General features: G+C 39.0%; 1 protein-coding gene across 2 annotated transcripts in view; it reads left to right on the forward strand.

The window, feature by feature from the left end:
- LOC122563391 (glutamate receptor ionotropic, kainate 3) overlaps positions 1 to 12,345 on the forward strand; it is a 503,868-nt gene that overhangs the window by 235,535 nt on the left and 255,988 nt on the right. For both annotated transcript variants that reach the window (XM_043717129.2, XM_087976904.1), the window contains one exon: positions 11,248 to 11,361. In XM_043717129.2, coding sequence (XP_043573064.2) covers positions 11,248 to 11,361 — 114 coding nt within the window. The remainder of the gene's footprint in view (positions 1 to 11,247; positions 11,362 to 12,345) is intronic.

The raw sequence follows: 12,345 nt of genomic DNA on the forward strand, positions 1-12,345 counted from the left end.
TCCTTTTCCATTTTCTCTTAGAATCCTATGCTCTTCCAGCTGAAACAGTGAGTTCCATGTACTTCTTTCAATTTATTATTCAATATTGTATTCATGGCTCAGAATGTGCTCTCCATTACACTGAGGAGGCCAAACAGACATTGAATGGCCATTTTACAGAACGCCTCCATTCAGTTTTCGGTCACTTGCCAATTTAATTTGACACCTTGCTTTCACTCTCACATTTCTGTCCTTAATCTGCGACAGACTCTCTCTAAACTTCAACAAAAGCTCATAATAGAAACTTAACTTCCAATTCCGACATTGCAGCTGTCTGGTCTCAATTTCAACAAGTTTAGTCTAAAACATCTATCACCACTTTGATGTTTTTTACTTGCCATGTACCAGTTTGAAACTTGAGTTTCATTGACATTGTATTGTGTTTTAAATGCATCGATGGGAGATGAGTATTGCTGGCTAGGCCAGCATTCACTGCCCATCCCTTATTGCCTGGATTCCCTTGCAGTCGATTTGATTCAGGTACTTCCACAGTTCAGACTGGAAGGGAGTTTGAACCAGTGACAGTGAGATTTAGTTCGAAGTTAAGATTGTCTGTAACTTGGAGGGGAACATGTAGATTGTGGTTTCCCATGTATTTGCTGCCATGTCCTTGCTGTAGTGCATCTTGCAGATAGTACCCACTACTGCTGTATGTGTTTGTGGTGAAGGGACTGAATTGTGGAAGGTGGTGGGGTAGGGTGCCAAGGAAGCGTACAACTTGGTCCTGATGGTGGTCATTTTCTTGAGTATCATTGGAACTCCATCCATCTAGCCAAATGGAGAGTGTTCCACCATCATTGATTGTCCCTTACAGATGAGGATGACTTCCTGCCACTCTCAGGGTAAGTCTAAAGTCTGCACAGTCTATCACACTCTTGACTAGTACTCTTGGACAGTGGACAGATATTTGGGAAGCAAGAAGTGAATCACACACAGCAGAATTCTGAATGTTTGTATTTATATAGCATTTTCAGTTCGGATTCTGATCAATAGTAACCTTCAGGATGTTGATATAAGGGAATATAGCGATAACAATGTCATTGAATGTCAAGAGGTGATAGATTCCTCTTGTTGGAAATAGTCATTGCCTGGCACTTCTGTCACATGAAAATGATTTGCAATTTAAATAATTTGAACCTTAAATGCTGCCCAAGTTTGGTTGCACATGGACATAGGTTGTTGCAGTATGTAAGGATTTGCATGTGGTGCTGAATATTATTTAATTATCAGCAAAAGTTCCTTCTCCTGACCATATGATAGATTGAAGGTCATAATGAAGCATCTAAAGATGGTTTGACCTATCCTGAGGAGGTCCTAAGTTCTGAAGAAGGTTCATTGACCCTGAAACATTAAATCAGATTTCTCTCCACAGATTCTGCTGGAATTGCTGAGATTTTCCAGAATTTTATGATATTATTCCTACAGTGATGTTCTGGAGCTGAGATGACTGACCTATAACATCCACAAACAGCTTTTTTTGTGCTTGTCCTGACTCCAACCAGTGGAGAATGTTCCCCGATTCCCATTGACTCTACTCTTGATTGGATTCCTTTATGCCACTCCCTGTCAAACGCAGCCTTGATATCAAGTGCAGTCGCTTCCTGCGCACCTCTGGAGTTTAGTTCTTTTGTCCAGGATTAGACCTAGGTTATAATAAACTCAGGAGTTGAATGATCTTGACTCAACCAAACTGAGTTCCAGTAAGTTATTGCTTTGCAAATGCCATCTTGTGACACTATTTATGAATACTTCTATCACTTTGCTGATGATTTGAGAGGAGACTGATGGGGTAATAATTGGCCAGTTTGGACTTTTCATGCTTATTGTGCACTGGCCCGACATGTTCAATTGTTCACATTGTTGGGTTGATGCCAGTGTCGTATCTATACTTGAACAACTTGGCTATACATGTAGTTACTTCTAGAAGATGATTCCTTTTTCTTCTACATGAACATCAGAGGTATGTGCGCAGCAGCGACTCTTGGAACCGTAAATCAATGCTGCAATCCGTGCTGGCATGCCAATCGCCATGCACAGAACAGCAGAACATGTAGCTACACAGTTTAGAGGGAGCACTGATCTGGAGGAGGTCAGTGTTGTTCAATGTGCCATTCACGCTTACTCTGGCCAAAATCTTTGTTTCTTTCTGACAATAATGATCACTCCATTTGCCTTTTGTTCCATGGCATCTTTAACATTTACTTTCCCCTACGCTCTACACTACTTCAGAACTTCACCATTGCTCATCCTCTCTCCACAACCACACTGTTTTCATCTGTGCTGAAGATGGATCATATTCAATTCAAAATATGAGCTCAATTTCTCTATCCACACCAGTTGAGTATCTTCCATACTTTCTATTTTTTCTTCTCCATAGCTGCTTGATTCCCTCAGTAATTATCCTTCTTACTACCTTCTGACAAGATTTTCACAAAAAATTGATTTAACTGAACATACCAGTGAATGTGGTCTCCTCTGTGATTCCTAAAGCATCATTATCATATACTTTCAGCTGGAGATACTCTGCCTGTCTTGACTATTGTTACTGTATTAATGAACATATGTTCAATAAATAATCAAAATAATTTCCTGTGTGACTTTGCTTTTTGCAGATCCTTACCCTTGTGATCATTTGTATTATTTTACCAGAACAGTGCATTATTTTGGGCACCTCATTACTCAAAACTGTGTGCTCATAGACATTAGCAAAGGTCAGCCACGTTAATGACATTCATAGTTAAAATCTACATCCACAACCTATATTTAAGACTTGTTGTGTAGCCATAATATATTAGCTAAGAGTTTGTGCAGCGAAACATCCAAATATTCAAACCTTAAAGGCTCTAGAAACTATGCAAGTAATATTATTGCCCAGAAATGACTCTTGTAGCATATTAATGTTGAATTTCCAGTACCCATATAAAACAGGTCTAAGGACAATATGTGTAGCCAGCAATTCACCAGTGCTACTGTGAAAATAAACTGTTATATCATTTGTTTATAAAAGACCAATGCTTTAATTTTTAAGCCACTGAGTCCTTCCAAGCAAGAGCAGTTGACATCAGGTGATAATATTTGTGTCATGCACATTCCTTCCATTACTTGCATGTATCAATCATTTTATAAATTATGTACTGTGCATATGTGCCTATTCCTCCCATCTCTTTTCTAGCAGGTGATGTTGCCACTGCTGCTCTTGTCCTTCTTGATGGAAATGGTTGTGGGTTTGGAAGATATTGTTTAAGGATTTTTGATGAATTTCAATGATGATCTTGTAGATCATACACACTGCTGCTACTGAGCTTTAGTGGTGAAGAGAATGAATGCTAATAGATGTAATGCCATCAAGTGGGCTACTTTAGCTGGGATGGTGTCAAGTTTCTTGAGTATTGTTGGAGTTATATTCATCCAGGAAACTGGGGAGTATTCCATCAGAATCCTGATTTGTGCCTTGGAGATTATGGATAAGCTTTGGAGAGACAGGATGTGAGTTACTCACTACAAACTTCCTAGCCTCTGACCTGCATTTGTTACCACTGTATTTATATGGCGAGTCCAGTTGATTTTCCAGTCAATGATAAGCCCAGGATGTTGATAGTGTGATCTTTAGTGATAATAATGCATGGAACATCAAACATCAGTGGTTAGGGTCTCTCTTACTGGAGGCAGTCATAACCTGGCACAAATAATACTTGACAATTGTCACCCCAAGCTTGGATATTATCCAGATCTTGTTGCATTTGAACATGGGTTGCTTCGGTATCAGAGAAGTCACAAATAGTGATGGACATCGTGCAATCATCAGCAAACATCCCTACTTCTGGCCTTATGATGGAGGGAAGATCTTAACCTAGCCTTTACAGAGAAACAGTGGCCTGTTTTATTCGCCTTACTTTAGATAATTTAGCAGTCCATTCCCACATGCAGCAAGACTTGTGATCCTTCTGATTTCAATCTTCATCTGACCTGCACTTTTCCCTTCTCCCAAAATCTCTCTGTATTCTTCACCAAACTCACTATACACGCCTGGCCATCCTACCAAACTTGCCATCAAACAAAGTCTGTCATCATTTAAGCTTTGAATATTGGCAAGGTTAGTTGGTTCATTTGCTTATCTCTACTATCTCTGCACCTTTCCTCACTCCCACAGACATCACCTTTCACTTTGAGAAAAAAAATGCTCTTATGCACAAATTCTCTGAACTACAATTTCCTCCTCAAGGCCTTCAGCTAGGCATGGGGATGTTATCGACCTCTTGGATGGTTACTTTGGTTTTGCCTTTGACCACTTAATGCCATATCTGATTTCAAAAGGTGGACAAAGTCAAAAATTACATGACACCAGGTTATAGTCCAACAGGTATATTTGAAACTGCAAGCTTTCAGAGCGCTGCTTCTTTCTTATGCTTGAGGAAGGAGCAGGGGCTCCGAAAGCTTGTGGTTTCAAACAAAGCTAGAAAAATAGAATCCTGACAGGATGTAAACAGGCCATTTGGCCCACAAGTCCACACCAACCCTCCAAAACGTATCCCACCCAAATCCATCCCCCTACCACTCTACATTTCCCCTGACTAATGCATCTAACCTACACATCCCTGAACACTATGGATAACTTAGCATGGCCAATTCACTTAATCTACACATCTTTGGACTGTGGGAGGGAACTGAAGCACCCAGAGGAAACTCACACAGAGGAAACTCACACAGCAAGATCTGGACAGAATTCAGATTTGAGCTGATAAGTACCAAGTTGCATCTATATTATACACGCAATAGGCAATGACCATATTAAACAAAAATAGTTCTAATCACCCTCATTGGCACTCAATGATACTAACATCTCAAATCCTCTTCCAGGAATAAAAGTCACCATTTTCTCCAAACTTAATAGAAAAAGATATTGAAATATCTTGGCTACAAGAGCAGGCTAGTATTCTGGAACAACTCACCATCTACAAAGCCTGTCCACTATCTGAAAGGCACTTGTTGGGATCGTGGTGAAATGCTTTCATGACTTGTTCCAGTGAGCTCCAACAACTCTTGAGAAATCTGATGCCCTCCAGTTCAAATATGCCTGCCTGCTTGACGCCCCATCCACCACATTAACATTCTCTCCTGCCACCAAAAGTCCAGTTTGCCTATGTTGTGTAGTTACAAGGATTTTTCATCAGCACCTTTCAAACCCATGACATTCTATCACTTGGAAGGCGGGGCGAGCATTCTGACTTAAAAAAAAATACACCTCTGTTGCTTTCTTGGCACTGCCTCAAAATCTTGGTAATCCCTCTCTAAAAGCACTGTAGGTATGCCTTCACTCCAAGGCAGATCAAATAGATTGCTCCCTAACACCTCCTCAAAGGCAATAGGGATCTGGACAATTGCCAGAAGTGCTCACATTCTATGAGTGAATATAAAATATTTTGAGATTAAATGGCTTATTTAACAATTTGCGATTTATGTGGTGTTCAAAATCATAAGAAATGTTGGCTATGGTTTATTCTTACACAACAAGTCATAAAAATGAGGATCGGGACAAGTTTATTTATTAACAGATGTTATGCATTAATACAAGGATACAGCTGAAAATAGTGTACACAAAACATTAGTCTTTGTCATGGAGAAGAAGTTTCACTTCTACTGAAGCTCTTTCAGTTTGGAATCCAGGAGATCAGCAATTACTTTACTAAATCTAGTTCCCTTCCATCCCTGAGAAAATTGCAGTCCCACATTTCATGAATTTATGATTCTGTCCCAGTTAAGGAGTCGGAAACAATGCTGAATGAGAGTCCTAGCCCACAGATCTCTGAAAGGGCAAACTTTGCAAACACCAATGTAAAAAATGACTTCAACTTTTATCTCTTCTTGTTAAGCTCAGCTCGAGTCAGGAATATGGCAGAGTTATATCCAATGGCACATGAACATTTCCAATGCAACTTTACTCAGAATTACACTGGAAATAATTAGTGGTAGAGCTTTATTCTAAAATTACATTTTTGTTTTCCAATGTGCCTCCAGTTGAGAGGACCCTTTGCTTATTGCTGGGTAAGGTTCCACATCTCATGCTTCTCTTTTGACATCTTAGCCAAATAGCCATTACTCATTAGTCAGGGTCAACTTGATATGACTTTCACAAATCCCCAGGAACAAATAGGAACATTGGACAATTCTCTGTGGCATTGGAGATCAGCAGCAAGATATGCTGGGTAATTTGTGTATAGAACTGGCTTCTCCATGTTTCTGTAAAACTTGCTAAGCTGCACGATATGCAATATAACGTTGAGAATGGCATTAATGTCAGGATTCTGGGATTCTATATTCTTAGATTTATCAACTATAAATATTTCTTCAAATAAAAGCACAAAAGAGTTTTAACAACAGCAATAGGACAATAGCACCAAAACATCTCAAATCAGAACCTACAGGAGAAACAAAGTAGGTCTGTCAACATTTGTGGGGAGAGAAAACAGAGTTAACATTTGGAGTCCAGTATGACCTTTCTTCAGAAAATGCAGAGTTTTGAAGAAGAGTCATAGTGGACTCAAAAGATTAACTCTGTTTCTCTCTCTTCTGGTGCTGTCAGTCTTGCTGAATTTCTCCAGTACCTTCTGTTTATATTTCAATTCTTCAATGTTTGCAGCACTTTGCTCTTATTAGACCAACTGATCTATTGCATTCTTACATTGCAACCAACTCAGCCACTTACATGCATCATATCTTGAATATTTTCTTCCAATTGAAATGCATTGTCTTGTTCTTTGGATCAACTTGTATTGTCCAATTCACAAATCTAATTTTATTTGTGGAAGAATTCCACCTGAAATCCTTTTTTACTCCCAGTTTGTGATCTCTGGAATGTCAACTTTCCATTATAATGGATTGTTAGTCTGTATTAATTCCTGTCAATCCTCTTCATACATTCCTGAAATTTTCAGTCAAAGTACAGTGCGATAATTGATTTCAAAGGTAAAAAGCTCAACTGTCGCCTGATATTTTTTCCTCATAATCATATTCCTAATACTCCAGGATCTTTGTTGTTACTTGCCTCCACCTGCTAAGATGCAATTATATATTTCTTGTCATTGAGTAAATAGAATGCATAATTCTCCAAAATGAGATTTGATTACTGCTGGAAACATCATCAGTTTATTCTCTTTTTGATCTGAATTCATTGATTTGGAATATAGTAGTTCCTGAAGAAGGGCTTATGCCCGAAACGTCGATTCTCCTGCTCCTCGGATGCTGCCTGGTCTGCTGTGTTTTTCCAGCATCACATTTTTCAACTCTGGTCTCCAGCATCTGCAGTCCTCACTTTCCCCTTGGAATATAGTAGGCCAATTTCACATAGATTTATCTGATCTAAACATGATCTCTTCCTTGATCAATAAGATGCTTCATTTTACTTGTAGTTCAAAATCTGCTTAAGAATAAGGAAGAATGGACATTGTGAGAAAAGAGGTGACATCAATAACCTTCGAGGAGAAAGTGAGGTCTGCAGATGCTGGAGATCAAAGTTGAAACTTTATTGCTGGAACAGCACAGCAGGTCAGGCAGCATCCAGGGAACAGGAGATTCGACGTTTCGGGCACAGGCCCTTCTTCAGGAATCCCTTGTCAATAACCTTGTCAAATGTGAATCTCATTGGCAAATTAATTTCAACACAGACAAATGTAAAATGTCATGTTTTTGGTAGCCAGAAGAAGGAAGACATGTACTGATTGAAAATAGGAGAGGTACTTCAATCACAAATATTAGCTGGATTGGGTATATTAACATTTTGAAAATATTTAAACCACTTCAACCCACACACTTCTATTTTTAATCGATATGCACAAAGGATTGTGCCATGAGTATGTTTCTAAGAGTAAAAGTGGTGAGTTAAATCACATGATATAGCTTAACTTTAACCTGTTTTTGGACTTAACCCTGGCCAATTTGCATTTCCTAGTTCTTGGGAAACCCAGTGTCTAAAGGAAAGCTTGGCTTACTGCATGGAAAGGATTACCACACTGTTTGTGGATAAAGAAGAGCCCAAGCTTAACTTTATTGCTGGCTCCGCTTAGAACCCACGTCCACAATCCAAATATCTCCAACTTCATTGAGCTACCCAGCACGAGGGATGTGATTCAGTCAGACCCATGGAAGTAAACAGAGGGAGCACATCAAATGTTCATCAAACTAATTCCTCTGAAAAACAGACTGTTCTATGAGAAAGATGAAATAAACTGAGCCTACCGAATAAGAGTGTTGCCAAAGCTTTTCTTAATGTGTAAAGATATTTGCTCATTTGTATGTTGTACTATTGCACTAATCTCATGAAGGTAAGACGAGATTACACCAAAAAATCAACCGGATGACAACATGATGTAAAATGCCTTAGTATAAGGATCCCCATTTATTCTTTCTTTATTCAATTAACAGTTAAGCAAGGACTCGGTCAATCTGCTAGTTAGCCAGTAAGCTTAACATAGCCATAATCTAAGGCATATAACCCAGTCTGCATATGCAAGTCTGAGATATCATAATCTGGACATTAATAATCATTAATAAGTTTCCAGATATCTGACACAACATGAACTGGACTCTGTGTGACATACGTTCCTGGTTAATAAAAATAAATCCGTAAATGTGTATGAGCATTCCTACTTCCTGCCCTGACAATAAAGTTTGCACCACCTGAACCAATATTTTCATGAAGTGGGAGCACAAGCTAGTAATTTTCACATTTCCTGCGATCCACCTCAAGGGTGAAAATCTGTCCACATGAACTTTAAATATAATTTTCTATTTATTACTAATTCAAATTCAATGCAAGATTCCTGTTATTGCATCTGAGAAATTACAATTGTAATATTTGTAAGTGTGATATCAGGAGAGTGATCCAAGCGTTCTCTTACCAAAACCAACTGGGTAGCACTGCTACCTCACAGTGCCAGTGATCCAGGTTCAATTCCACCCTCAGGTGACTGTCTGTGTGGAGTTTGCACATTCTCCCCGGGTCTGCTTGGGTTTCCTCTGGATGTTCCAGTTTCCTCCCATAGTCCAAAGATGTACAAGTTAGGTGGATTCGCCATGCTAAATTGCCCATAGTATGTAAGAATGTGCAGGCTATGTGGATTAGCCAGTGAAAATGCAGAGTTATAGGAAAAGGATGGGGTGATTGTCTGGGAGGGCAAAGAGTGGATGTGAACCCAAAGGACCGAATGGCCATCTTCCACACCGTAGGGATTCTACGAAAACTTCCTGTAGAGGGATTCCTCCACAATAATTGGCAGGCTGCCAGCAAATTCTCACAGATCATAAAGGACTCCCCAAAATCCATTAAACTAATTTGAGAGAGATTATCAACAACTGAAAAGAAAGCAGGAATAAAGAAACAAACACTTATAGCATAGAATGACGCCATTCCGCCATTGTGATTATCAGATCCAGTTCCTAGAGCAAGTCAAAATGAATTGCATCGCCTCAGCCAGTTCATATGGCCAAGTGTCCCATTCTTCACCAATTCTATATCAATTGCTCTCTGGTCTTAGTGATATTTTGAAATTGATAATCTTTCATCATTGACTCACCAATGTAATGAATGACACATATCCAATTGATCAAAATCCTTCATCAGCATCGAGACCTCTTCAGGCCTTCCCTTTTCCAAAGGCAATAAGTTAATTTTCCCCTCAGAACTGGTATCTTTCTGAGAAATCTCTGTTGTATCTGTTGCATAAAATTGCACGGAAGATTGAACACAGTAACAGGCTACTCAAACAAACCAAGCTAGTGTTTATGCTCCTCTGACACAACGTTTCATCATTCCTCCAACTCTGTCAACATAACCCTCAATTCCTTCCCTTATTTGCATGTCTTATCCATTAAGTATACCAATCCTATTGTCTTCATCTGCTTCCTAAGGTACTGAGTACCCTGTTTTCACCACTTTCTGGGTAGATGCTTCTGAATTCCCTGTTAAATTTAGCACAAATTATCTTATATTATTGGTTTCTGGTTTACTTTTTCCACACAAGTAGAAACATTTTCTGTGTCAATGGGTTTCTGGGTTTCAATGTCCTTTATGTAATGGAATGTCCACGATTGCAGACTGCGTTTTTAACTGTGGCCTGGAAGCAACAGAATTAATTTTACTTACAAGTCAGCAAATGCAGGGAAGAGAAAAGGAATATAGAATTCTTAAGATACTGTCAAGTCTGAGATGCTCCTGGGATTGCTTTGTGGATTTTTAAACCGCTTTACTTTAATTCACTGTCAGTGGATATCCACAGATGACTGACAAAAGATCAATCATCCATCTCTATGAATTTCATTAGTCTTAGTCAGAAAGATAACTCTTCAAAAACATACACTTCTGATTAGAAAAAGAGTCTCACAAAGATAACAAATGAGAATGTATCAGATCAGTTATCCAATTCTTGCTAAATTAATAACACATCATAAACAGCCCTGTAGCTGATAAGACTATTGCCTTTGTCAGCCATTGTGCAGGGAACTAAGCTGGTGAAAAATATTTAGTGATTAACTGGCCAGACTGTTTGAGGTCTGTACATAGCACTGTTAGCATGCATCTCTGTTGCAGGAATTTCTGTGATCAGCACTCAACCATGAGTTGGACACCTCAATACATTTTGATGCAGAAGTATAAGATATCCTTAGGAGAGATCATGCACAATAGCCGAACATCTTAACCAAAGCCCTGTCATCAATATCTATGCTGTGTCTCAACTCACTGAACCAGAAGTTTGGTAAATTACTTCTGAGAACTCAAATGCTTAATACAAATTGCACCTCTCCAGCCACATCTATGATTGCTTCAAAAAACTCTGTCAGTCTATTTAAGTGAATGTTACTGTGTTATTTTAAACATGTTAATATGTCAAGTATAGGTCATCCAAGATAGCCTTAGAAAATGTATTTTTGATAAAATACAATTGGTAATGCCGTTGGAGTTCAAAACCTTACACTGTGTTATAGCTAGACATTAATAAATAATAAGTCTCCTACTTTCTCTATTACTCCTCATAAACGAACATTTAAATAAAGAAACATCTCTTTGGGAAGCCTTGAAACCTTTGTGCTATAAAGGAGTTTCATGGTATATTGAACCACACTGTAACGGCTTTTCACTGTATTACATCTTCTGAATGTAATGTTTTGAGACTGCGTTTGATAATTTTATGAAAATTATGGTCTCTTGTCACACAGGTTGGGACTTGGGACACAGTCAATGGTTTAAATGTCACCGAGATTTCGAGGGGAAGAGTTTCTAACATAACAGACTCATTGACAAATCGGTCACTGATTGTGACAACAATCCTGGTAGGTGATTTTGCTACATCCTCTTTTCTTATGTAAAGTAATTGGTCTGAAGCAGAGTTTTGTATATTTTGGTACTGAGATCCAGACTACAGATCAAAGTTAACTACTGGATTGCAGCATCTTAATCTTCAAAATTCAAACCCCACTCCCTTGTTTCAAGCTTTTTAAATGTTAAACTTGCAAATACATAAGATAGAGTCTAATATGGTGTGAAATCATTGAGGCCTGTTGCAATGTCGGAAAATTGTGAATATTTTAAATGAATCCAGCAATGAGGTGCAGTCCTTGCTGGGCAACAGTGGGTTGCCTATTATGGGGGATTATTGCTTGTTAACAGCTTTATTAACAGCAAATTGTGCTTTATTATTATGCAGCTTTCTATCCTCTCATCCTACCCTGAAGCAACTAGATGCCAAGAATTCTCAGAATTGAAGTCAGAGTGGGTACCTGGCAACTTCAGCTTGCCTTTTGCTTCAAAGAACCTCCATATAGGACACTGAACATCAACATCTCACAGCATGCTTCATGGGTATCACCCACATCAATGCACATTGACATCCTGACACACGCCAACATCTATGAACCCTCCATGGCACATCTCTTGTCCACTTAAAAGTGTTTCTGCACTTCAATGCTGCATTTCCCTTGCAATAGCAATTGTCATTGTAGTGCTGGAGCAAGAACACTTGGTGGTTAGGAGCACACACCCAGATCAAGGACTTGACAAGGCTGTATCTTTGGGTTGTTCAGTTATTCTCTTCCTGCTCATTCACTTTGACTCTACCTGGATCCTCATAGCAATCCAGATTGGCATTGCCTTGCTTTCTCTTTCTGAGGCTTGGCCCTCAGCTAGAGATACCAGATCACAATATTTCCGTATCACCATGCTATTTAGCACAGACACAAAGCCAGGAGGCTTATCATGGTTGTCAGCAGGGTTCAGTCAAATCAAGAGACATAAGCTTTTATCAGAGATAAGCAGAG

The sequence above is a fragment of the Chiloscyllium plagiosum genome, unplaced genomic scaffold, assembly GCF_037043375.1.
Source record: "Chiloscyllium plagiosum isolate Xiang-an unplaced genomic scaffold, Cpla_swu_hap1 HiC_scaffold_30, whole genome shotgun sequence".
Lineage (NCBI taxonomy): Eukaryota > Metazoa > Chordata > Chondrichthyes > Orectolobiformes > Hemiscylliidae > Chiloscyllium > Chiloscyllium plagiosum.